The sequence below is a fragment of the Budorcas taxicolor genome, chromosome 11 (genome assembly GCF_023091745.1).
Source record: "Budorcas taxicolor isolate Tak-1 chromosome 11, Takin1.1, whole genome shotgun sequence".
Lineage (NCBI taxonomy): Eukaryota > Metazoa > Chordata > Mammalia > Artiodactyla > Bovidae > Budorcas > Budorcas taxicolor.
In genome coordinates this window covers 75887703-75914005 of record NC_068920.1, presented here as the reverse complement: position 1 = coordinate 75914005, position 26303 = coordinate 75887703, and the positions used below count along the sequence as shown (strand labels likewise).

Below are 26303 nucleotides of genomic sequence, written 5' to 3'. Positions count from 1 at the left end.
AACCTGCAACCTCTCCAAGGCATACTTACAAGAGTATTTGAGACTCTACAAGATTAATTCTACATGCTAATATTTAGGGGAGGGGAGTACTGTTTTCAGTATGCATTCTGAAAAGGACTTTACTTATTAAATACCATATACAAACTTTAATTTCATGAGCAACATAAGCAAATCTAGGGTTTTTCTTATTTTCTCCTGTTGGAGAGTCATTCTAAAGGCAAATTCATCAAAAGTGGAAAATGCTGTAATTTTTCAACTTCTTTTAACTGAGGGGACGCAGTTTTAATTTTAGGTGCCTGTTTAACCAGCTTTGAGAAACCATTCTATGACAAATCTCATATTCTAATTAGTAGCAATTTATTTATCATTATAAAAACTACCCTTGTATGGATTTTAAAAGTAACTCTTACAAATCTCAGCCACAAATAGTTTAACTACTACATAATTCAGAACTTCACCTATAATCATCTTTAAGGTAGTGACATAAAAAGATGTTCCTCTGAAAACTAAATCCAATTTTCATTTCCATTTTCCCTGTTACATTTTTTTTTCCACAAGTATAGAATATATTTACTCTTTATAAGGATCGTTGGAAAGTTTGGACTTCAAACTATGATTATTCATCATTTCTAGTTGAACACCTTCTAAACAGAAAACTTATCTCTTAAAGATAATCTGATGGACTTTAGAAAACTCTAAAGAAAACTCTTAAATTGAACTGAGGCAAAAACCAGGGTTCCCTCCTCCCAGATCAGTTTTTTTCATGTAATTCAGCTCAAATGATGTTCTTAGATAGCCAGGTTACAATACAAATATAAAATTTTCAAAATAAAATGCAAAAGAGTCCTATTAGATCCTATAGAAATGACAGCAATATTTACTCTTAAAAGTATTGCAGTAAAGTCCCTTATAGATTTATTTTATGTACTATTAAAAAAAAACTTTATGTTGGCTACCCTTCATTTACTCTAACAGTTTGCCTTAGATAGAGAGAAATAATATATGGAGAGGAGCTATCACTTGTTCACTCACTAATAGTGTTTGTTCCCACTTACACTGAAAAGTGAGTCAAGGGCTTCCCTGGTGGCTCAGTGGTAAAGAATATGCCTGCCGATGCAGGAGACACAGGCTCAATCCCTGATCCAGGAAGTCTTCATATGCTGCAGAGCAACTAAGCCCCTACACCACAACTATTGTGCTGGGAGCTACAACTACTGAAGCCCTGGGGCCCAGGAGGTACAACTACTGAAGCCCGCATACCCTAGCGCCTGTGCTCTGCGAGAAGCCACAGCAATGAAGCCCACATACCTCTACCAGAGTAGCCCCAGATCACCAAAACTAGAAAAAAAGCCCACATGGCAATGAAGGCTCGTACAGCCAAACAAACAAATAAATAAAATAATAACTATAAAAAGAAGAAAAGTGAGTCAAGAATGAAACCTTTTTCCCCTTACACTGATCTTGCACTGAGAATTACTTTTTGTTTAGCACCTTCAACAACCCACTGAGAATAATTATTCCATTTTTATTGTTAAGGTAATTACATATAAGATACACAATCATACATAATCTGTTTATTCAACTAGCTAGATATTCCTCTTTTCATATCCTGCTTGTAAATCCTTATTGTACTACTCAGGTAAGAACTATGGATTTAGAGATAACTCCATTTCAAAAGCCAGTTCCTTATTGGTGGTACCATTTTTGACAGACCATTAAGTTCACCTAGCCCTTAGTATCCTCATCTGTAAAATGGGAGTAATACTCATATAGACTTACTGTGCTTGCATTAATACCACGTCAAGAACACAGTGGGTACATAATAAATGTTAATTCCTTCCCTCCACTCCAGATGGTGCAAAATAAAGAACTTTAAAAATTACTATTAAGGGTGGGAAGCATTTATCCATCAGACACGAAAACGTTTAAGAATTGCAAAATTAAATCTACTAGTACCAATGTGAAAACTCTTTAAATGCCTACGTAGTGTGCCACATGCCAATTTATAGTTAAATATAATTTTCCAAATATATCACTTTGAATACAATTTTTCTCATGTTTTTCAATAATTTCTAAGCATATACCCAACCAGTACATGCCAAGAAACAACCAATTGTGAACCTTGTCACATTCTGCCAAATCAATAATAGTACCAAAAAAAATGTATTTACTTCTAAAACTGCGCGGATTTAAAGATATTTTAGTCTTCTTGAGATTGATATGGAATGAAGACCTCCTATCTCCCTCCCCGCTTTAAAATAAGATGCTTAGTGTCTGGGAAGGGCTTAAGAAGTCAAGAACGCAAAGGGAGGGAATGAAACAACTTTCTTAATCCGTGTCAAGGGAAAGTCGACTCCTCCGTAACGCTGGAAATGTAACTACTGCAGCCACAAGGAAATCCAGTCTTCTCCCATTCTCTCGGCACTTGGCCCGTCTACCCCTAAAGCTAAGGAACTCTCTCGGAGCGCACTGATGACCCACAGCTAAAGCTACAAAATGCCAGCTGGCTGCAGACATCCACTCTGGTGACTCTTTGAGACCCAGAGACTCATTCTCAGCCAGCACTCACCCAAATCTTTGGACCCCCACCCCCGACGATCCTCCCCCACCTGCCTCACCCAATGACTCGCACATGCGTACACCAATTAGAAAAAGTTAGCGCGCTCCCCGCCTCGCCTAAGCCCCCACGCCCAGCTGCCACGCAGCCAGACTTCCTGCCCTTCTTGGGGCTGCCGGCTTCACTATTCAGCAACACGCATGTGCACAAGGTGTCTCCTGGCCATCCTTTAGCCGCCGGGGCAGGGCGACAGGCGGAACCAAGTTTCTTGCGCACGCTCCAGACATGCGCAGTGCAGGGGCTGAGGCGCCAGCTGTTGACTTGGAGGTTCCGGAGAGGCAGCGCATGCGCGAGTGTACGCGTTGCCGGCGAAGAGGGGAGCCTGACGACTCGGAAATTTGAATACCACAGTAGCATGGAGTGTGACCTCATGGAGACTGACATCTTGGAGTCGTTGGAAGATCTCGGGTAAGACTGCCAGGGCACCGGTTTCCCAAACCCCACGTTACAGACCTCTCGGGAACTCCTTCTCCGCCTCAGTCAGAGACACCTGCCTCTCCGCGCCGCATCCCGTGGCTCCTGGCTGTCGCTTCCATGTAGCTCCGGGACCCCAATGCTACGTCCACTGCCTGCCCTGTCGGGTCGGGGTCCTCCAGATACGACGACCCTAGGCCTGCCCTGTGCGCCCTGCAGACGAGTTACCCGCAGCATTTGTCAGTCATGCGTGTCATTGTCTGGGTTCTGGCTCTCGCCACCACCCTCCCTGAGCTCCTTTGCTTGCTCCCTATCCTCCTGCCCTACCCCCTCACTCTGGAGGTTGCCAAAGTTGATTTTCTGTTTTCCTACTAGTCCTCCAAACTTCCTGCTCCTGTCTTGGACCCCTACTCCTACACCACCCCAGTTCTCAAAAAAAAAAAAAAAAAAAAAAATCTCCTTTGCCCAGTCATGTCTGCATGCACCCAGGCTTCCCTCAGCCACAAGTCTGTGCGCTGCATCCGTTCCTCCTGTCAGCTCACTTGTGCACCTAACCTGTCGCCACCTTCTTGGGAATCATGGGGAGTTTCCCTTGATTCTGACAGTCCTTCGTTGAGCTCCATTAGCCCTTTCCCTTAGGGGCATCTTCACCCACCAAGTCTCTGTATTTGTTGTGCATTTTTTTTTCTCCCCATGACAGTTACCGAACCGTAATTCATTAGTATATAGAAGCTGGCAATAGGGTTTCTTATCTCACTGGGTCACCCAGTTCAGGGTGCTCAATTAAAACTTGAGAACTTAGAATTTCTTGGGCCAAATGTGGTTCCAGAAACAAACTGTATGATTAAATATTTGCTTATAGATATGGTATCCCCCGCAAAAAAAAGGAAAGAAAGAAAAGAAAAACAGATTTAGGTATGTTACCAAAACCTTCCCCTAGGTTTTACCTTGCTGTGGAAAACCTTTCTTATATGGGAACGGATACCATGAGGTTTCCCAACGTCTGCCTGTTTAAGTAACTTGTCCTGGCACGGATTTTTAGGAAAGGAAATGGTAGTGCTTATCATCTTTTTTTGGTCAACGTGAATTGTCATTGTACTTTTCTTTGAAACTTGCTCTGAATTTTCATGAATATTCTAGGCTTTAGGTGGCTTGTTTCTTTGATGAGGGCCTATGGAAAAGTCACACGGTGAAATGGTGTTTTTTTGGTGGATTTCTCAAACTTTAAACTGCTAGAGGTCAGACATGAAACCATTCAGTAAACATTTTTGAGGAACACCTGTTCTGTTGACAGTGTTGGTCTGAGGACTTACAGGTAGAGAGTGAGGTAGAAGAGAAGTTCACACTGTGAAAAGACAGTGAAGAGAACTGAGGACAACCAGGAAAAGGAGAGGAAGTGGGGAAGGAGAACTGGAAAAGGAAACAAGTCCTAAGCTTCCTGGAAGAGCATTTAAAGTCAATGATGAAGGAGAAGTAGAGAGGGGATAGAGGTCCCTTAACAATTAAGTGATGCCTCTTCTTCCCATTATTGTTCTTTTATTCTCTGTTAACTATGTTTTTCTTCTCTTGGGTACTATAAAAGTCATTGTCACTATAATAACTCTATTTAAATAAATCATGGAGATGGGTTGTAATGTAAACCGTGGGATTCTCTGAAAATTTGACTATAAATTTTAACATATAACTGCCTAGTTTGGTGGCATTCAGCCATTAAAATTTAGCCTTAATTAAATGACATGTACTTTTCAAGGATTTGCTGTGAAAGATTGAGGGCAGGAGAAGTAGGTGTTGGAGGATGAGATGGTTGGATGGCGTCACCAACTCCATGGACGTGAGTTTGAGCAAACACTGGGAGATAGTGAAGGACCAGGAAAGTGCTTTAGTCCATGGGTCACAAAAAGTCGGGCGTGACTGAGCGAGTGAAAAACAACAACAATTAGAAATAAATGACAATCATTTATTTTTAGCCTGGTACACAATAGGAATTCAGTAATTACTTGCAGGGAAAAATTAATAAAGTTTAAATGTGTAACAGGAGAAGTTTCTAGGCCTGTTATTTTCTTAAATTTCACTGTCTAATAATAATTTGATTTTAAATCTAGATGCCAGACTGTACTATATGTAACCTCATTTTTTTGTGTAAGGTTTCTTCTGTCCCATTAAATATGTAAGCATATAGTTATATTTTAAAAAGAACTGAATGTTATTTCTCTGGCATATCTGTACCTCTAAATATCAAATTACCTTGACCATATTTAATAAGTATTTATCAATATTACATTTAAAAAATAAAATAACCTTCTGAAAAATGTATATTTTAAAATGACTTTGAGGATGACAAAATACTTAATTCTAGCTATTTTCTAGATTGAGGTTCATTGTTACTGTTGTCTTTTATGAATATTTAAACATTTAATAATTTTTTAAAATTATATTTGAATCCCTTACAAAGGATTGGGATTCATTTGCACCAGTTCACCCAAACATCAACTTGCCAGCAATTATTAAATTAATCTTGACATTTCTCTGCTACTAGTACGTCTTACTAATTTTAACTATCATTAAATATAGAAGGAGATAATAATTGGCAAGTTTTTGCTTTTAAAGACAATCATTAAAACCTCTAATTTCTGGAATATCTTCTAGAAAAGACCTTAAGTTTCATTTCTCAAATAGTAAACTATAGCAGGCATGTGTGCATGTTCAGTCGCTTTGGTCGTGTCGGATGCTTTGCGGCCCTATGATTGTAGCCCACCAGGCCCCTCTGTCCGTGGGATTCTCCCGGCAAGAATATTGGAGTAGGTTGCCATGCCCTTCTCCAGGGGATCTTCCCAACCCAGGGATCAAACCTGTGTCTTTTGCATTGCAGGTATATTCTTTACCACTGAGCACCAGGGAAGCCCAAACTATATTATAATTTATCACTTATAATCTAGTTTTAATTCTAATTCAATTAAAGTGAGAAAGCAAACCTTTGTACAGTGAGCGTCAGTAAATGTAGAGAGGTTGACATAATTTACTAGTACATGTGAGTCTATTCAGTATTCACATATTTTGAAGGGGTTAGCTTGTTTTTTTAATGGTTTATTTATATATGCAAGTTTAGAGATTGGTCATTGTAGCTTTATTAAGCCATTGCTTAATTAAACAAATAAAATGTGAATATATTGTATTTATAACATATTAGATGTGATTTTATGTTCTTCTGAAGTGTAATTTCTTACTCACCAGTTACAAGGGTCCATTGTTAGAAGATGGCGCTCTGTCTCAGGCCGTCACTGCTGGAGCCAGTTCCCCTGAGTTTACCAAACTCTGTGCTTGGTTGGTGTCTGAATTAAGAGTGCTCTGTAAACTAGAGGAAAATGTGCAAGCAACTAACAGTAAGTAAACATTCAGTTTTAGGTGGCAAATATAAAAATAAGTTTGTATTTTGAGTGAACATTATCAGTATTACAGCTGAAATTTCAAATTCTTTATAAATGTAAAAAAAATAATTCATAAGGAAACAGAATGCTTTTTTTCCCCCTCCATTGTTTTTATAGATAAGGTGATTCTAAAGTTGAAAAACCAGAATGTAGTCATACAGATGTTTGTGGAAATTGAAAAGACCCTTTTACTGAGATACAAAAAAATGAAGACAGAGTATATATGAACTTTTCATTCTTTGTAAAAATTACAAGATCTTAAATTGGTGGCCCAAACTAGAAATTGGAGTGTTTTTCTCTGAGGACTACCAAATTCCAGAAGTATATGTAACATGTAAATACATTATAATTCTGTTCTACATGAGGAGAAAAAACACCTTATTAAGGAACTTTCTGTGTCATAGGAATGTATCACTAGGTGCATCACAATCAGATCCATCATCATCAGATTTATGGTGGGGAGAGCTGTTTGGTATTTGCCAGTTTTGTTACTGCTTTAGCACTAGTTTAGATGCTGTGAAAGAATCAAAAGCTTGGGACCTGACGCTTACAACCTGGTTCCCTCCTATCATAGGTAAACCCATAATAGGAAACAAAGAGAAATGCTCACTTGCTAATCCACCCTTGTGGAAAACTATACACATAATCTCCTAGGGAATCCCATGTCAAAGAGCTTACTCTTAGATATTTAGTATATTTAATGTGTATAGTCAGTTGCATCCAACTGTAATTAGTAAGGAGAGTATAGTGTAAAAGTAGTAGCAACAGCTTACACTTACTGAGCACTAGCCGTATTTTAAGCACTTTACAAGTGTTAACTCATTTAAACCCCAGGGCAACCCTACCAGGCTGCTTTTATTCTTCCTTTTATACATCAAACAAGGAAGCACAAAGGTTAAATCCCTTGCCTGAGGTCACACAACCAGTAAGTGATACAGGCAGGCTTCAGTCCCCAGCAGTCAGGTTTGGGAGCCAGTGTTCTTTCCATTGCCTGTTTCCCTGACATTTCAGAGACTGTGGGTGCCTTTGAAAATACCTGATACTAGACGGTAACTGTTTATAACCAGGAGCCCTGTTGTTCAGATGAAAACATACAGAAGTCAATACAGAACAGGTGAAAGTATGGTGTTCTAGTTGAAGTTGAGAGGGAGTGCTTTGAGCACAGCTGTCTCTTCTCCAGCTCCCTCTAACAGAGTTCTTTGAAATTCTAGAATTCACAGAACAGCTTGCAAAACACTGATAATGCATTCTTCCCATTTCATAGGTGAGAAAATGGAGTCAAATCAAGTGACTCTCTCAAAGTGTATTAGTTAAATTTTACCCCTTTGCAATACTGGATAGAGTCCTATCAAAACAGTAAGGAAGAAGAGCATTGCTTTTTCTTGGTTCACCAAGTAAATGCTGTATCTGACATGTTACGAGAATACAGAAATCCAAATCATGTTCACCATCTTCAAATGGGGATTTTAGACGCAACTGAAACAAATGGAGATTAGAACAGTAGCTAAATGGTTCACTTTGTGGTTCACAGGGAAGGAAACTCGGTGAGTGTAGCAGGCTTTGGGGAAGGTTTCATCAAGGAGCAAGACCATTGGACTTTGCTGGATATCTGGGATTTAATAGAGGCAGAGAGGGTAGAGGGCATATCAATCATAGGGAGTCACTTAAGTTAGGACATGTAGGTAGAAATGAGACTGACTATTTCCAGGATGGTGAGGAGACCAGCCTGGCACAACTAGAGGGAAAATTTCTGGAGGTTATAGGTAACTATTATATACGAGTAATAGGAATTACTCCTACTAATATACTGGAAAGGGCAAGCAGAGAGGCTATGAAGAATCTTTAAAAGCAAACAGAAAAAATTAGATTGGATGAGGTGGAACTTAGGAATCCATTAAAGGTAGTAACCTAATGAAAACTGTTGAAAGCAAATAGGCAGTCGTTTGAGAAAGGATGGATTAGAATAGAAAGGAACTTTTGTTAGGAAAATACTATTAAATTTTTCAATTTATAGATAATTACTATGCCAATGGGGAAAACAGTAATTTTTGTTAAATAAGATTATTTTAATTCTTAAAAGGCCCAAGTGAAGCTGAAGAATTCCAGCTTGAGGTGAGTGGGCTACTAGGGGAGATGAACTGTCCATATCTTTCACTGACATCTGGGGATGTGACCAAGCGCCTTCTCATTCAGAAGAACTGCCTCCTTTTGCTCAGTAAGTTCATGGCTACTAGAATGTAGCTATTATTTTCTGTTTGTTTTCCATGACTAATAAAACAGGTTTAAAGAAAACATAGTTTAAAATTTCTAACTAAGAAGCTAATGGTGGGTTTGTGCACTGGTAGCAGTATCCTTTCATAATTGCTACTCTTTTACAGTTTAAATTCGGTGTGGTGCTCAGCCTGCTGTTCTTCACCTGACATGACCAAAATTAGTGCTAGAGGGTTATCCAAGTGTGGCATCATGCAAACATCAGTGTTTTAGACCAGAAGCACACTAAAATCAACTAGGAAGATACTATGGAAATAATGAAGTTTTTTTTTTTTTTTTTTAAATTTGTGGACAGTAACCATTCTAGGCACAGTAAATGGAAAATGTAATTATTTAAGGTATTTTGTGTTATTTCTTTATGGCTGGGTAATTATTTGTGGATTTCGATTTTGTTTGTAAAGATGTCAAATTACAATGTAAGCATTTCTAGAATACTATTTGGATTGTTCTGTACTTACTGATCCAGTTGGGAAGTAAATTTTTATGAAAAGTTATTTCCTTCTATGTTATTTTTTAAATATACTAACTACTATTTTTCTTTTCACCCTGAGAAACAGTAAGTAGACGCACAAAGTTTATTGCCTTATGTAAACTCTACAATAAATAACCTCCAGTCATCTTAAACTCAGAATTTTTGTAGCATTCTGAGACACATTTAGATTACGCTTTGGTTAAGTGAATAGTATAGTTCTTATTATGACAAACACAGTTCAGAGCATCTTTCAAATGTGTCTTTACAGTTTTAACTTTGGCTTCTGAAAAATGATGCAACTCCAATTTTGAATGTTAAGTTTTTAAAAAAGCGTGTGTTCATAGCCATTATATTTAGGAACTAAGGTATTCTAAAATCACTTTAACTTCCCCCTTTGTCAAATGATTGTTACTAGGTATAGGGGTGGTGGATGGGTGCATATTGTTAGATATTGCTTTAGATACTGATATTGCTGGCATGTAGTTCTTATACATGCATTCATTATCCTTCAAATCGTATAATTTCAATAACTGGCTCAGCCACAGTATACTCACTGAATCTTCCTTTGTAGCACTGCTTATCCTTACCAATACCTGATATTTGGCACTTAGAATATGTTATCTTACATAGGAAGACAACAGCTGTGTGGAAAGCTCAGTAAGGACCCTGAATTAACTCATTGCGAGAGCTCAGAGTTTGGTCTTTCTGTTCCTGATACTTATACAAAACCACTTGGAATATAAGTATTTTATAAAAATGCCTTTAACTCTTTGCTGTTTCTTAAGCAGACTGTTCTGAACATTATATTGTAATGTGCTGTTACCTCAAAAGCTCTTCAAGAATATACAACTGTTTGCTCCTCAACTAAATGACTAAATCAGCTAAAGCTTACTCTGCTTTTGGAATTCTTCATACACAGATACACACTGCTCCCTTCCTTCTCTTTATCTTTGCTTCTGCTCTTTCCTCTTTCTGAATATTCCCCGGTTTGTATCCCCTCTCATGCTAGTACGCATTTATGTACATGTACTCATTCTCTTTCCACTCTGTATAAATATTTCTCATCTTTCCAAGTCTCAGTTGTCACATCTCAGTGCTATAATTTTACTTGCTTCTTGTAGCACCCTACCTTATTGAATTGAATCTTTTAATACATTGCATCCTAAACCTCATTAGAATTGTTAGTAAAACAGAATAGTGTATTCTCTAATAGTCTATAGTGGCTGAAAAACTCTCATGTGTCCGGTTAAGAACTGTTGTGGCTGTTGATTGGCCTTTGTGGTTGTCAGGATATTAATATTTTCCTTAGGTATATAAGTCTGATATCTTTGTATGCATATATTATTTATTTCTAATAAGATTGTCAGTAGAGATAATCTTTTTTTGTTGTGTTTTATATCTTCAGTGCCTTTTCTGATTTTATGAACACACCAGTTACAGTTAATGCTTTTTGATGGTAATTGTGTTGGTAAACTAATTTTGGGAATGCCTGAGCTATGTTGTCCCAAATTTAGAGACCAATTTATTAAATCATATATATGATTTTCTAGAGCAAGGGTTGGCAAACTTTTTCTTAAAGGGCCACATAGTATATATTTTCTGCTTTGTGGGCCATAAGCTGTCTGGCAACTACTTAACTCCACTGTTGTAGCATATAAGTGGCCATAGATGGCATGTAAATGAATTTTAGAGTGTGGCCACATTCCAGTAAAACCTTATTTGCAAAAACAGTTGATTATTTTCATGGCAGTGGGATTTTACTGTTTTGATCTTTTAACTCATGCAGTTTGCTATACAGAACATGTTAAGATTCATCAAACCCATTTAGGATGACCTTTCCAGAAACTTACTTGTTTATTCTAGAATAGGATTTGGCAGCTTTTCAGAAATGGTCTGCTAAAATTATGACCCCTGTACTTCTCACATTACACCTTGGGTGTAGGAAATGAGATATTCAAGCTGATCATTCTTTTATACTTACTGTAGGGCTTAAGAGCCCAGAAAATGTCTTTTTCCAGCTCTCTTCCTAATATTGTCAGAAGGTTCTCACTTTGTCACATAACCTGAAATCCTATGATCCAAATGATTATTAAACATCTAAAAATATAAATGTCCTTTGGAAGGAAAAAGGAATAAGATTGAATATTTTTACCTTCAACTGATTTACCTGAAGCAGATTACAGCCCTCATTATACCTGGCTGAAGTCAACAAACAAGGGAATGATATTGATATGAAACGACTCCACCCAGAAATGATTAGAAAGTTTTGGGTTGTTTTTTCTTTTCCCCCAGGGGACGGGGTGAGAATGAGGAATGTAGGAGGAAAGGGAATGTTAAGAAGAATATAGATGAAAGAGGGTATTGTGTGCCCTGCCAGAAGGTGACAGGCTACTGGAGAACATGTATGAAAAAGGGATGTTTGTAAATTTAGTACCTTCCCCCTTCTCTTGTAAGTGAAGCTTTGACTACTTAAAAATACTCTTTCACTCCAGTCTTAAACAGACTACTTGAGTACTGGAAGGTAAGAGGGCAAGATAGTTATATCACTGGTGTGTATCAGTTGTGAGAAGTATAATATAGATATATGTATATATATAACTTTTTAAACTGTTGCTGAAAATTAGCCACTTGCCATCTTTTGCCAATTTGTTAACAGATGCCAACCCATGTTCTGGAGGTTCCTTAATAGTGAAATGCAAGAATCAGATTTTAAGATGTGATCTACCTTGATCTTCTGGTTTCAAAAAAGAATTGCTTGCTTTTAAATCAGGCTTTAAACATATATTGGTTAAACACTGAATTACAGAACCAGTTTATGTGTTACATAATTTTCAGGTAAAAAAATGATTTTCCTTTCTTGTTTTTATCCATTCTTGCAGCTTTATTACATATCATTAGGTCTATAGAGTTGTGACTCCAGACTTATGACTATTAATTGTAGCTGTATCTCATTTTGAAATCTTATTTTGTTTACTTCAGCATACCTCATCTCAGAACTAGAAGCTGCCAGAATGCTCTGTGTGAATACTCTTCCAAAAAAAGCTCAAGAAGGAGGCGGTAGTGAGGTCTTTCAAGAGTTGAAAGGCATATGTATTGCTCTAGGAATGTCCAAACCTCCAGCCAATATAACTATGTTCCAATTCTTCAGCGGGATTGAAAAAAAAGTAAGACCATTAGTACCAGATTGTAGTGTATTAAAGGCATAGTCCTACAGTTGTTTGAAATGAAGCAAGTTAATTTCTCTTAATGGGAACCTAATGTACATATTTTTAAGTGATTGTTACTAAATGAGTTTTGCATTTTAAATCCTAGATACCTTCAAGAAAAATTGGTATTTTACTATTGTTTTAAAACATGTTTCTTTTTCAAAAAGGAACCTTTGCACCTTGATTTATAAACTGAAATAAACTAGAAATAATGTAAAGAAAATTAGGACTTATGTCCATTTAAAACTTATTTTATCATTGAACTTCAATACAATTAATTTTAAGGTCTTTATCATTAAATTTTACCACCATTCTCCCCATTGACTGGACAGAAAAGGATGTAAATGTTTTGGGATTTTAATCCAGTCACTTTAAGTCTTACATGTTTCATTTGACAAACTAGTTGTGTTAACTGCTAATATAATCTAGTACATGAAAATAAGTCAGAATTGTTTTTATACCACATATATTCAACAGTTAAGAGTCTTTATATAATTGATTAGGAACAAGCAATTTCAATTAAAAAATTAATGAACAGAAGAGAATGATACTTATTATAGCAGAGTTATTCTCTATATGCATATCTGCTGGACTCTTAAGAATTGGTACATTTGCCTTGTGGGGTAGATGGACGCCATGATGCACAAATTTGGCTGAACTCTACCGGGGAGCAGCAGTGTATCCATAGTCCATATTTTTCTGTGTGTTCATTCATTCATTCAGCAAATACATATTGAGTGCCCACTGTTGTCAGGCACTGTTCTAGGTGCAGTGAAGGACTCATACTTCCATAGACACCTGAGGAGTGGGTCAAGTGAGTGTCTTTATTGTGTGGGTCTTGTACATTTCAAAACATCCTCCACCTTTGCCTCTGTCAGGAATCTTCTTTTGATGGCAGGATATGATGGGAGTTGGGAAGATGAGGAGGATGTGTTTTACCTTTAGATTTGTTTATTCATTCATTTATGTTTTTGTGTCAGTTAAAGGAAACATTAGCAAAAGTTCCACCTAATCATGTGGGAAAGCCTTTATTGAAGAAGCCAATGGGACCGGCCCACTGGGTGAGTAGTGAGCATCCTGAGTAAACTTTGTAAGGAGCCATCTACCTATCTCAGGATATTTATGTTTGTGCTTTGAAGTTATATTCTCTAATATGGTGGACATCCTTAGAATCATTTTTGTAAGTCTTAAGATTTATCCAAAATAATTTTATTTATGTAACGTTAAATTTACTTCTTTCATAATTTGTAAAAAATTTCACACAGCTGATTAAATTGAAGTTCAATATGATGCATGTTTCTAATTGCCAAATGGGTTGCCTTCAAGCCAAAAGCTTCACTGGGCTGAGCTCCACACAATGAGTTATAGGAAAACTAAATGAGAATTTTGTACTTACATATTCTTTATTCTATTTTGAGATGACATTATTATGCCTGTCATTTCATTAGTTTATTATAACTTATTATTCTGTTTATTATATAACCTAAATCATTTTGTGCTGAGTGCTGGGCATTCAGTTGTGAATGAAGCAGTTTCTCCCCTTTTGGAATAGGGGGTCAAGCAGATTTAAATTCTAACTGGTCTTTTTAATTTTGTTTCAGGAAAAGATAGAAGCAATTAACCAAGCTGTGGCCAATGAATATGAAGTTCGGAGAAAGCTGCTAATAAAACGTTTGGATGTCACCGTCCAGTCTTTTGGCTGGTCTGACAGAGCCAAGGTACACATAAAATCACTGAAAAGAGCAGAGTATTTCTGGACACGATCTTTAAACATACTTAACACAGCTTAGACATAGTGCAGACTATAAGAGAAATACGTAGGAGATACACGTAGGGGTTTTTCTTTAGGGAATTACTGAGGAACCATTCAGCAATAGTGAAAACATTTATTTTTCAATTTTTTAATATTTCTCAGCAAAGCTATATGTTGTAAACCCTACTGGAAGTATCCATTTGTAAGAGGAAAGTAGAGTAGCTAAAAATTACTAAAAATAATAAAATTTTAAGTTGTTTACTTTAAGCTAACAGTTTAACTTGCTAATTAAATAAATTTAAAATATTGATTTTGGAGGACCAAATATTGTGACCCATTTATAGAGAATTGGAGAATTCAGTAAGACTTCATTTTATTTCAGCTTAAATAAGATAATCCAGGTAAAGGTCTTGGTCATTCCAACAGATATTTATTAAATTATCTACTGTTTTATCAGTAAGTGGTAATTAATTGGCACAGTTGGTTAATTTCACCTTCTTAGAACCCTGAAATAGAACTAATTCTTTGAATTTATGTGGAGATTGATCCAAAATGTTAGAAGTTCCCTTAATGGTGCATTCATTTTTAAAAGTAGATTTTTTCTGAACTTTAATTTACTGAGAAAATGCTTTTATTTAGTTCTCCCATTATCTTCCTAATACAGTAGATGTTAGTTTCAACTAAAATCTTTAAACCATAGTATAGTCCTGTTTAGCTGCTAAATTGATGGGGTAGATATTTACTGAACTACAATATCTTAGTGTTGGAAAAGGGTCTTAGAGATCAGTCTTAACTCCCCTCATTTTGCAACTGAAAACAAATGGAGACCCAAGTGAATGGAAGGTTTTGCCTGAGATCTCACAGTGAGTCAGTAGTAACACAGGGAATAAATTGTTCTCTTTTGGGCCTGTTGTTGAGGAAATACCAGTCCGTCCTTAAAATATCTTTGATGATAACAGTCATTTCACTGTTGGCATAGTACTGTACTTCAAAAACAAAAACCTGCAACTTTCAGCTAGAAAAGCATGCAATGATTGATGGATGTGCATTGACCGAAGGTATTAACACTGCAACTCTGGTCTTAACACTGCCATTAGTAGACTCTACTTCTGGGGTTCTGCTGCAGTATGTCTGAGCTTCTGTTTACTCTTTGAACTTTTGTTTCATGTAATGAAATTTATGTATTTATATCTCACTTTCAAATTATATTATAAAATCAGTTTTACTTAAAGCTGATATGAAACTATTTTCTCAAACTTGTTTGTTTCTATTCACCTAAAGATTGATGGAGCCCTTACTGTACGTACAATAGTGACCACAAGGAAATGAAACATAAGACACTCAGGAAACGTTTCCCAGACAAGCTAATCTCTTTAGCCTTTTAATTATTAAAGAAATTTTTTTAAAATAAAAAGTCATTTAGCATCCCACTGTCTTAACCACGATAGCTGTTTCATTTTTAGCATTATCTTCTTTACATATATAATCATAGTAAACATCTCTTTATACCTTTTCACATAATATAATTTAAACTTTTACCATCAATATTTGAGTACCTGCACATAACTAAAAGACTGAGCAATTACGTTTTGTTCTTGTGCTATTTTCCTATGTATTGTAGCTGTAGCTGTTGCTTCCAAAATTTAATAGGTAAGAATTTGTTGTTTCCCCACATTTAGGTTACTTTAATTTGCATTTATTGATCCTGTATGGAAAACATGTTTTATACTTATTGGAACTTTATCTTGTGTAAACTTGCTCTTTATATCCTTTGTTCATTCATCTTTTGTGATCTTATGTTACAAATACATTAAATGTACTTCTACTAAGTGGTTATAAAGTAGACTCTCTTTTTCTTATTTATAATAGAAATGCCTTCATTTTATCTGTTTAAAAGATACAGATAAAGTGAAGGCATTTGAGACCAATGGCATGGGAAACCGTTTTGTTCCACAGTCTTAAAGGGAAGCCCCTTTATCTCCATACCCCCTTCTATCCCCTTTATCATTCCTTGTTGTATCAGCAGGTCCGACAGCTATACTCTAAGATAGTTCTTCACTAGATAGGAGCAGTGGTGAGTATGTAACTTTTTCTCTCATTTGGAGCCTAGTAAATACTATCATCAAACATTTCGAAAATCTTTAACTTGTTTAGTATCAGTGTTTCTGTGTCATCTTGAAAACCAACATTTGTCTTTGAACACTTTCTTTCAGAGTCAAACAGAAAAATTGGCGAAGGTTTACCAGCCAAAACGCTCAGTCTTATCTCCTAAAAGTACTATTTCTGTTGCCCACCTTTTGGCTGCAAGACAAGACTTGTCAAAGATCTTAAGGACAAGCAGTGGCTCTATAAGAGAAAAGACTGCCTGTGCCATCAATAAGGTGACAAGACTACCTTTAATTTTCTTTCAAACTCATTTATTTATATTTTTAAAATACAGTAATTTAAAATTTAAAATATCTTTCTTATCCCACAGGTGTTGATGGGCAGAGTTCCTGACAGAGGGGGTAGGCCCAATGAAATCGAACCTCCACCCCCAGAGATGCCACCGTGGCAGAAAAGGCAAGATGGCCCCCAGCAACCAGCAGGAGGACGAGGAGGCGGGAGAGGGGGCTATGAACATTCCTCGTACGGAGGAGGACGAGGAGGTCATGAACAACAAGGCGGAGGGAGAGGTGGACGCGGCGGCTACGACCACGGTGGCCGCGGGGGAGGAAGAGGAAATAAGCACCAAGGAGGCTGGACAGATGGAGGGAGCGGAGGAGGGGGCGGCTACCAAGATGGCGGTTATCGCGATTCGGGTTTCCAGTCCAGTGGCTATCACGGTGGCCACAGTGGTGGCTATCAGGGCGGGGGTTACGGTGGCTTCCAGACATCTACATACACAGGAAGTGGATACCAGGGTGGTGGCTATCAGCAGGACAATAGATACCAAGATGGTGGGCATCACGGTGATCGAGGCGGGGGTCGTGGAGGGAGAGGGGGTCGTGGAGGCCGAGGGGGACGCGCTGGCCAAGGAGGAGGTTGGGGAGGAAGAGGGAGCCAGAATTATCATCAAGGGGGGCAATTTGAACAGCACTTCCAGCATGGAGGTTACCAGTATAATCATTCTGGATTTGGACAGGGAAGACATTATACTAGTTGAGGCTACATAGAACCTTACGTTTTGCTAGAGCTCAAGTAATAGAAACTTAGTTTCAGAATCCTGAATTCAGCATTGATTTTGAATTAATGTGAGACCACCGGTGACAGGCAGATTCCTGCTTGGCATAAGCATTTGTAGGTCTTCATACAATACTGTTCCTTTGTTTTTTTTTTAATGGACTTACATAATGCTGTTTATTTGAGAAACACATACAATATCTCTCCTTTGTATGAAGAATTTCTGAAAAGGTAATTAAAACTGCCTTCAACTGACCAGTAGACTAATTCCACAGTCAGAACATGCGTATTTTTCTGAAGAAATTACTTGAACAAGTAGTTTTCATGTTTTCAATATGCAGTTTTGAAAAATGAGAATTCTTCTAGATTTTTTTAGATTTACAACTAGGAGACCTTCCTCATATTAACAGTCCATTTATATGTGTTTTCCTTAAAGTATTCTAATGCCTATTTTCCAAGCACAGTTCTGCCCTGATTGGCTTTTTATTCAGAGAGGTTGTGCAACATTAGCTTCATGATAGAACTTTAAGGTCAGTTCCTATTAAATGAGCTCTTCTGCAGATAGCACATTCAGTAGCCTTATCCTTTTGACAGAATACTCTACCATATGCTCAACTCTGAAAACCTTGAACACGGCCAAAATCCATAAAGATTATAAAAGCAGACTAAGTTGTGAACCTATAGTACATGTAGTCATTTAGTTAAGTTTAGCAATTCAAACTGACCTGCATCCATTCAAAACAAGTTCCTCTTTCAACTTTATTTTTACTTGAAATCTGCTAGAAGAAACAGCAAACTGAAATTTGTTTTATGCACGAGTTAATACCACTGGCTCAGCAGATACAAGTTGGTTTGCTTTGGGCAGGAGACTTTTTGTAATGAAAGAAATGCACTACCGAGTAAGAGGACAGACTTTTGCTTAGAGCAGGAGGCCCTTTATTATTGCTGCAGAAAACAAAAGCCTGGCTGAGTTGATGTTTGACACTCACCTTTGCTGAAATCTACATGACGCTTCTTGCTGGGTTTTTGTACACGTAAATACTGTCAAGCTGTGAAAGAAAACGGCTGGAGGTGTGCTTTGTGTGAAAGGTGAGCAATAAAGTATCTGTATGTTCTCTCTTTGGTTTGAGTTTTATTTTAGCCACTTTTTTTAAACTGATGAGTTTGAGCAAGCTCCAGGAGTTGGTGATGGACAGGGAAGCATGGCGTGCTGCAGTCCATGGGGTCACAAAGAGTCGAACACGACTGAACAACTGAACTGAACTGATTCTGGACGCTTGCTTCAAGCTTATGAACTAAGGCCTTTGTTCCCCAAAGATTCTCAAGTGTTTCCTTGAAACATACAGCTTGTGGTAAAAGATAAAACCTTACCCTAATTAAGTTGAAAAAGAGCTATTTCTGAATTTACCTTTTACTGTCACTTTATAGCTGGATGACGTCACTACTCATCCTTGACCACTAGGTGTAGCTGTTGTTAGGCGGTATGTTAGGCAAAGATCCTTTAATGGCCCTGATCTTTTAGAGGCCTTTTTTGTTTCCCCATTCTTAGAATGAGAGACATTTTGAATGAAGTGAATTCAAAATATAAATATGTTTGTAAGAAGAAATAGTATTTCCTTTTCCTACTAAATTGGGCTTTTTAGAGTAAAGAATCAACTCATAACTTACCATTAAAAATACTCTATTTGCTGTTGAGATAAGCACATTCTTTTGATTGCCTAAACCATTTTTAAAAGCCTTGATCATTTTGTTAATTTTACCTGTTTATTAGATTTTTCAACTGGAATTTACCATTCTAAAGTGTTCAGATTTGAAGATAATTTAACATGCTTTTATTTATCATTAAAGATTTTAAGTTCTATCTTGAAAGTTTTAAGTGTTTGTCTCTGCTTTATGCTGTTAAATGTTTAGTATGTATAGGAGTTTCCTATTAGAAATAAAATTGTCAAGGTTTTATATCTGAAGATGATCTTAGAATGTATTAACACATACCTTAGTGTTTGCTTTAATCTGTTTTCTAGCATCAGACTCCACAATGTACTTAGTGAACGTGTTTCATTCTTTCAACAAATAGAATTTTGATTTATTTTTATGGTTAATAGCTTACATTTCTTATGTCATTTTTATGTGATTATTTTTCATGTGTGAGCATATAAGAAAACAAATGATATATTTCTTGACAATGCACTATACTTTCTGCTTCATATCAGAACTTTATTTTCAGATTATAAATCCATAAAAGAATTGTCTTTTAGTTTCTTTTGACATATTTTATTACTCTAGAAAGAGGATATTTCAAACCACTAGTTAGTTTTGTTATATTAAAGTTCTTAGGTTTATTTAGAGTGTTGATTTTACATACGTTCTTAACCTTTGTTTGTAGAAAATAATAACTTACTGGTATAGGGTATGTAGAAATTTCTTGGAGAAACAATTTTTAGGAGGGAATTTTTGACATGTGAAATCTTAAAATATATATATATATTTTGGCCACACTGCATAGCATGCGGGACCTTAGTTCCCCAACCAGGGATGTAACCCACCCCCTGCAGTGAAAGTGCTGTGCCTTAACTGCTGGACTGCCAGGGAAGTCTCAAAATACTGTTTCTTAATAGACTGAGACAGACAGTACACTTTTGTTGGTGTTTTGTTTCCACCTCTACCAGGAGCTAGAACAGGATGTCAACATTTTCTGTGAAAATTACCAGAGATATGCCACTACCATTTCCATTTCCTGCTCTACGTCCAAACAGAACTAGTGTCTGTTGGCTACCCCCAAAATATACCACAATGGCATATTGATTATTTTAAATTAAGAAACTGCCAACAAAGGAGGGACACTGACCCTCCTTTCTGTCTGACAGAAAGCAAGAAATGAGTCTCATGTGAAACATACACTCCATGCACCTAAAGATAGAAGGACACCCTATTTGTGGAAGATAGGGAATTCAGGTTGAGAAGCCCATAGAAACAACCTTGTTACTTCTTTAATTTACTACCCCAAGCCCAAACTGTTTAGAGTTTTCACTAATTAAGTGCCCAAAACCTGAGTTTCTTTGTCCTATTAATTCCTCACAAAAAAAATTTTTTTTCCTTTTATCTAAAACATAAAAGCTGACTTTGGCTGGGTTCCATTTCTGTGAGACCTCAGCGTGCAGAAATTAAAACTTGTTTCTTTTTCTCCTACTAATCTGTCTTAGGTCAATTTTATTATTAGTGCGCAAGAACTCAAGGAGGGTAGAGGTGGAAATTTCTTTCTTAACACATCCAACTAGAATAGAGTTAAATAAATCCATGCTGAGGGAAAGCATTTAAGTTCCTTTCTATGTACAGCTGATCTTTGAACAATGCAGGAATTAGGGTTGCTGACCCTCTGCACTGTGCGTTGAGCTGCAGATTGTATAGCAATGTATTTATTGAAAAAAAATCCACATTTAAGTGGACCTGTGTTACTCAAACCTGCATACTTAGATGTTTTTCCACTGCCAGGTCATTTACATTCTTACACTGAGATCTTTTTTGTTGTGCCCATCCTACCATTTTGGACACTTTATTTGCCTGTGTTACACTATTTTGAAAATAGATTTTTAATGTGTGTATACTACTTAACCATCTCCCCCTTTAGGTAACCTGGATGGTATTTGATTCAGAATTTTTTTTAAATAGGACTATTCAGTTTACCTAATTTAAAAATACATTCATCACAGGGTATCTAATATTATCCAAAGCTCTTTTCCCCCTACTTGTTTCTCTCATTTTCCATTAATATGATGGTAGTCACTAGAAATGCTATGTGTTGCTCAGTCAGTGCTACACATCCACATTTGTATAGGTTAATGAGTTCCAAGGGTTCAGGTCAGTGTTTAACCAGGTATGTATATCAGTGTTGAAACTCTCCTTCACCTTGGGTGTTTTGAGTCGCCTGCAAAATTGTGTTGCTAAAGACGTTGCATAAACTTAACAGTTGGCGTGAGAACTTCCATAGTAAATCATTCACTGCCCACTAAATGTAAATGCAGAAGCCTAGGGTGTGAATGGAGAAAAAGAAATTTAACATATTTCCTAGGAATTTGAGGGAAAACCTTAGGGGGAAAGTCTATGAAAATGACCAGTACCTGTTAAATTACTATACTTTCCTCAATAAGAGAGGCCTGCACTTCAGTAAACACTTGAATGCTGCTCTATTCAGGCATCATGTTGGATATTTGAAGCACAAAGGTCAGAAAGTCCCTGCCTTGGAAAATGTCCAGAGGCAGAGCCAGAAATAGATGATTGTATCATAAGATAATAAAAACTGAATATTGTACCAGGGTGCTAGGCTAGCACAGGGTCAGAATTGCTCATATGAGGTAGAAATGGCCTGGAGAAGTTGGGAAGGTTGCAGGGGTCAGGTTATGGAGGGCTCTATATACTTTCCTAAGTAAATTGAATCTAATGTATGTGCCTTCGTATGCTGAGGCTTGTAGCCTGGTCAGTTTTGGATTCTGTGTAATAATCACTGGCTAAGAAGTAGAGAATCAATTTAAGGAGGAAGGAAAAGATTGAAATGAGGAGTTTAGAGCTTAAATTAATATAGCATAATAGAGCAAAAGGACAAGTTGAGGAAATATTTAGGAAGTAAAATTATAAGGTTTTTTGGTTTAAGAAATCAATATGACTAGTTTTTTTTGTGTGTGTGCTGTATTTTCTTTTTTTAAAATAATTTGTTCACTTTTAATTGGTTCAGTAGAGACCAGTTGTGTGGTATAGAAGACCAGTCACAAGTCGACTACACTAACATGAAACTACAGAAAAATTTGTTTCATTCTAGCTAATCTTCCAATTATCAGAAATTTATTTAAACATTTCGAATGAAACAAGTAGAAAGTAAACCCTAACCTAAAGGGATGAGAAAGGGCTATTCGATAATCTTATTTACAATGACGATGATCTATAAACAGTTTAATATCTTATATGTGTGTCTGTATGCTAAGTCACTTCAGTTGTGTCTGACTCTTTGCAGCCCTATGGACTGTAGCCTGCCAGGCTGCTCTGTCCATGGGCTTCTCCAGGCAAGAACACTAGAGTGGGTTGCCATGCCCTTCTCCAGGGGATCTTCCTGACCCAGGGATTGAACCTGCATCTCTATGTCTCCTGCATTGGTAGGCAGTTTCTTGACCACTAGCACTACCTGAGAAGCCCTTGATATCTTGTAGGGCTGCTATCAGTTAACTTCTTATCCAGTTACTGAAGTGCTTGCTATGGAAAAACGAAAGTGATTGAAAACATGTTTCCCCAGAGGCACTTTCTCTGTAACAAACTAGAGCTATGAATATGTATCTGTTAAAATTCGAAAGCAGTGGCTGGTTGCAAGAAGTACTTATCTAACGATTTATTTAGAACACCTAGAGGCAGGTAATCTGGATTCAGAACCTGGTACACTAGCTCTGTGACCTTGAGCAAGTTATTTAATTTAGTTAAACTATACTGGGGTTCCCTAGTGGCTCAGCAGTAAAGAATCTGCCTGCCAGTGCAGGAGACGCAGGTTCAATTCCTGGGTCGGGAAGATCCCCTGAAGGAAATATAAGGAGGAACGAAAGGAAGGAAATGGTAACCCACTCCATATTTTTGCCTGGAGAATCCTGTGGACAGAGGATTCTGGTGGGCTACAGTCCACGGGGTCACAAAGAGTAGGACATGACTTCGCAACTAAACATCACCAACAAACCGTAAATAATCTTCCAATCTGGAAAATCTGGATAGCAGTTCCCACCTGCATAGGACAAGTATGTGGTTTAAGTGTGATAATCTGTGTTAAGTGCCTACCATAGTGTATGGTACATAATAGGTATTCAGTGTTTAGCAGTTATCACTACAGAGGTAATTAATACTCCAGAATACCTTCAACAGAACCTAAGAGATTTTATCTCTTTTCTTGTTTCATTTTGAAACAAATATTGCAAAGAAGTACCTAGCATTCTCTCTTTTCTACAATTTCAAAACAGCCTAAAATATCCCAATTGCCTGCACATGCAGAGTCTATGATGGACAGTCACTATACATCCTTTTGCTTTTTAGATTTTTGTTCTTTTTTTTTTGGTCTGACATGAGAATTCTTTTCCAATGTATTTAGTGTGTGTTTAGAACAGCCTTGTAACAGCATCATCAAGGAAAACCAAGGGAGTGAGTTGAAAATTAGGAGACTCATTGTTCATTGGCTCATGTTACAGAATTATTTTTATATCTCTTTTGAGTGTTCCCTCTAGGTGAGCATCTTTTTTTTTTTTTCCCATCAAAAATCCATCTAAAGAAGGTAAGTTGATGTCTGTGATGTAGCATAATGTTTTTCCAAAATGGAATAAGCAAGAAAACAGTCATTGCAAGGGATATGCTGCTTGAACAGATTGCTTTAGGCAAAAGAATAAATTTAAAATCCTCATTTTTCACAAGTATTCTTTCCTAAAATGAGCTGAGAAAATAAGTTTTCCCACTTTGCAAAAATAAAAAATTCCAAAATACATCCCACATCTTCCTCTTACGAATTGACCCATCTAGAGACACAGTTCAGAGCAACCGAAAGAGTACTGGTTAATCATATGGATTCTTTTAAATATATAAATAGACTATTTTACATAATCTATTGAGACACATTGGAGTAAAATTCATGGGAAAAATGTTAAGTGACTTTCAGGGGTCTTTATGCCTTAAATAAGATAGAACCGATTTTATCAAATCATCATGAGATATGTATTCTGATCACTATCAATATTCATTTTATTTTACAGAAAACAAAAAACATTTAAACATGATAAAACATATATAAACTTAAAAATGTCCAGATGATCAGAAAGGCTTAAATTGATAAACTAATTTCTGATTGATAAATGTCTTCATGTGTGTTTGAGGAATAATTCATTTCTAATGCATCGTCCTGAACCAAAGAAATCTCTCCTTGTATATTATATACCAGACCAGCCCCTATTTGAAAATATAAGCTCTGTCTTTGGAGTGTATAGAACACCACTTTTAAAGTCATTTTAGCCATGGGAAAAATAAGGATAATAGTGTGATATACTGGAAAGAGAACCATATTAGGAGCTGGAAAAAAATGGTTCTTGTCTCAGTTCTGCTAATATCTATTTCTATCATTTTTCTGTTTCATTAAGTGATTATTAAAAGCATAACTATGCATTCTTCTGTAGTCATTCTTAGGAATTTGTTGCAAAGGGGCACTTGTCACTGTTCCCCTTGCCCCAATTTGTTCCTGTGTGACACAGACCCTAAGGAGGGTTAGTCCATGCTCCTGTGCTCAGTCACTAAGTCTTGCCTGACTTTTTGTGACCCCAGGGACTGTAGCATGCCAGGCTTCTGGGTCCATGGGATTTCCCAGCAAGAGTACTGGAGTGGATTGCCATTTCCTTCTCCAGGGGATCTTCCTGACCCTGGGATGGAAACTGCATTTCCTGCATTGCAGGCAGATTCTTAACCACTGAGCCACCAGGGAAGCCCAAGGAGGGTCTGTGCCATTCTTTTATTACGATTACTTAACTTTTGAATAGGTAATACCATGGATCAAAATTTAAAATGTAGGAGAAAGTTATTCAAAGAAATCTCACTTTTGCCCCTCAGCCATATGGTTCACAGACATCTAATTTGTTAGGGGTGTGTACATTCATGTGCTCTCTTTCAGAGATATTTAAACATAAAGAGATTAAATTTATTCATTCTTTCCCCTCATTTGTACACAAATGATGGCTGCAATACATACCATTTTTCACTTTGATTTTTATTGAATATTTTCGAGACCATTTTCACTTCATAGTTTTTCTTTTTTTTTTTTAACATCTAAATGGTATTACATTATGTGGATATAGCCATTTATTTAACCGAAGCTTTATTAATGGATACTGGATTATTTCCAGTTGTTTCCCATTCCAAACAATGCTGTTGTGAGAAACATGCTCACTTTGTATTTCTCTTATGTGCAAGTGTATCTTGAGAGGTCATGAGTAACAGCCTGGATTCTGAAGACATGCTGCTGGGATTTGAAGCCTGGCTGCACCTTTTAGTAGCTGTGCATCCTTGAGCCTGTGAGGTAACTTCTCTGTGCCTCACGTTTCTTATCTGTAAGAGCTCAGGGTATTGAAAAGATTCAAAGGATCCCTTTATATAAACTACTTGAGTGAGTGCCTGACATACAGTAAATGATGTTTTGGTTGCTGCTGCTCCTGTTATTGGTATTACTATCACCATTATTTTTAGGGTAAGTTTCCAGACATGGAACTACTAAGTCAAAAAGAAAATACAGTTCTAATTTTGAAGGGTATTGCCAAAATAGTCTTCAATCGAGATTCTACAAATTATTACCAGCAATGATGTGTGAATAGAATGTTTCTCCACATTCATGCCCAGAAAGTATTTAAAAATTTTGAATCTGACGAGTGAAAACTATTATTGCATAGTAGTAAAACAAGTTATTGCATAGTAGTTTAAAAACTTTTGAAAAGGTTTTATTTCTTTTTTGTGAGGAGGGTAATATGGTTTTATGAGTCCTTTGGATTTCTTTTGGTGTGACTTACCTGCTCAGTTCCTTTGCCCATTTTATTTGAAACCAGGATGTTGAATTTGTTGTATGAATTTGTAGCTCTTTATATTAAATAAACTGTGTGTTAGTGGTATGACTTGAAAATATTCTAAAACATTTTTTAAATTTATCTTTTGACAACTTTTGCTGGGAACAGCCACTCAGACTTATTTATTTTTTACATAGCTGATTTTTATGTCTTCTCTTTTATGATTTCTGGATACTGTCATGTTTAAAAAGGCATTCACTATCCAAGATAACAATTTAAAATAATCATTCCATAGTTTACATTCCATAGTTTACAATCATTCCATAGTTATAGTGGTTTGATTTGTTTTCCATTTAAATCTTTTACTCATTTGGAAATTATTGTGATAGAAGTTTTCAGCTATTGATCCAAATTTAAGGTTGCTACCCAGT

At 36.8% G+C, this 26303-nt stretch overlaps 1 protein-coding gene across 1 annotated transcript; it reads left to right on the top strand.

Annotated features, from left to right (window-relative positions):
- The first annotated feature begins 2894 nt into the window (after positions 1-2894).
- FAM98A (family with sequence similarity 98 member A) lies at positions 2895-18435 on the top strand. Its single transcript, XM_052647966.1, has 8 exons — positions 2895-3025; positions 6263-6411; positions 8537-8671; positions 12179-12363; positions 13386-13466; positions 14007-14123; positions 16372-16539; positions 16635-18435. The coding sequence occupies exons 1-8, from the start codon at positions 2973-2975 to the stop codon at positions 17301-17303; spliced, it is 1557 nt and encodes a 518-aa protein (XP_052503926.1). The 5' UTR covers positions 2895-2972; the 3' UTR covers positions 17304-18435.
- Positions 18436-26303: the final 7868 nt, after the last annotated feature.

Excerpts from the sequence above, each read along its gene's own strand:
- FAM98A (XM_052647966.1), top strand. The coding sequence starts at position 2,973 with ATGGAGTGTGACCTCATGGAGACTGACATCTTGGAGTCGTTGGAAGAT. Across the intron at positions 6,412-8,536 it reads AAATGTGCAAGCAACTAACA|GCCCAAGTGAAGCTGAAGAA; the intron begins GTAAGTAAACAT and ends AATTCTTAAAAG. Across the intron at positions 13,467-14,006 it reads CAATGGGACCGGCCCACTGG|GAAAAGATAGAAGCAATTAA; the intron begins GTGAGTAGTGAG and ends ATTTTGTTTCAG.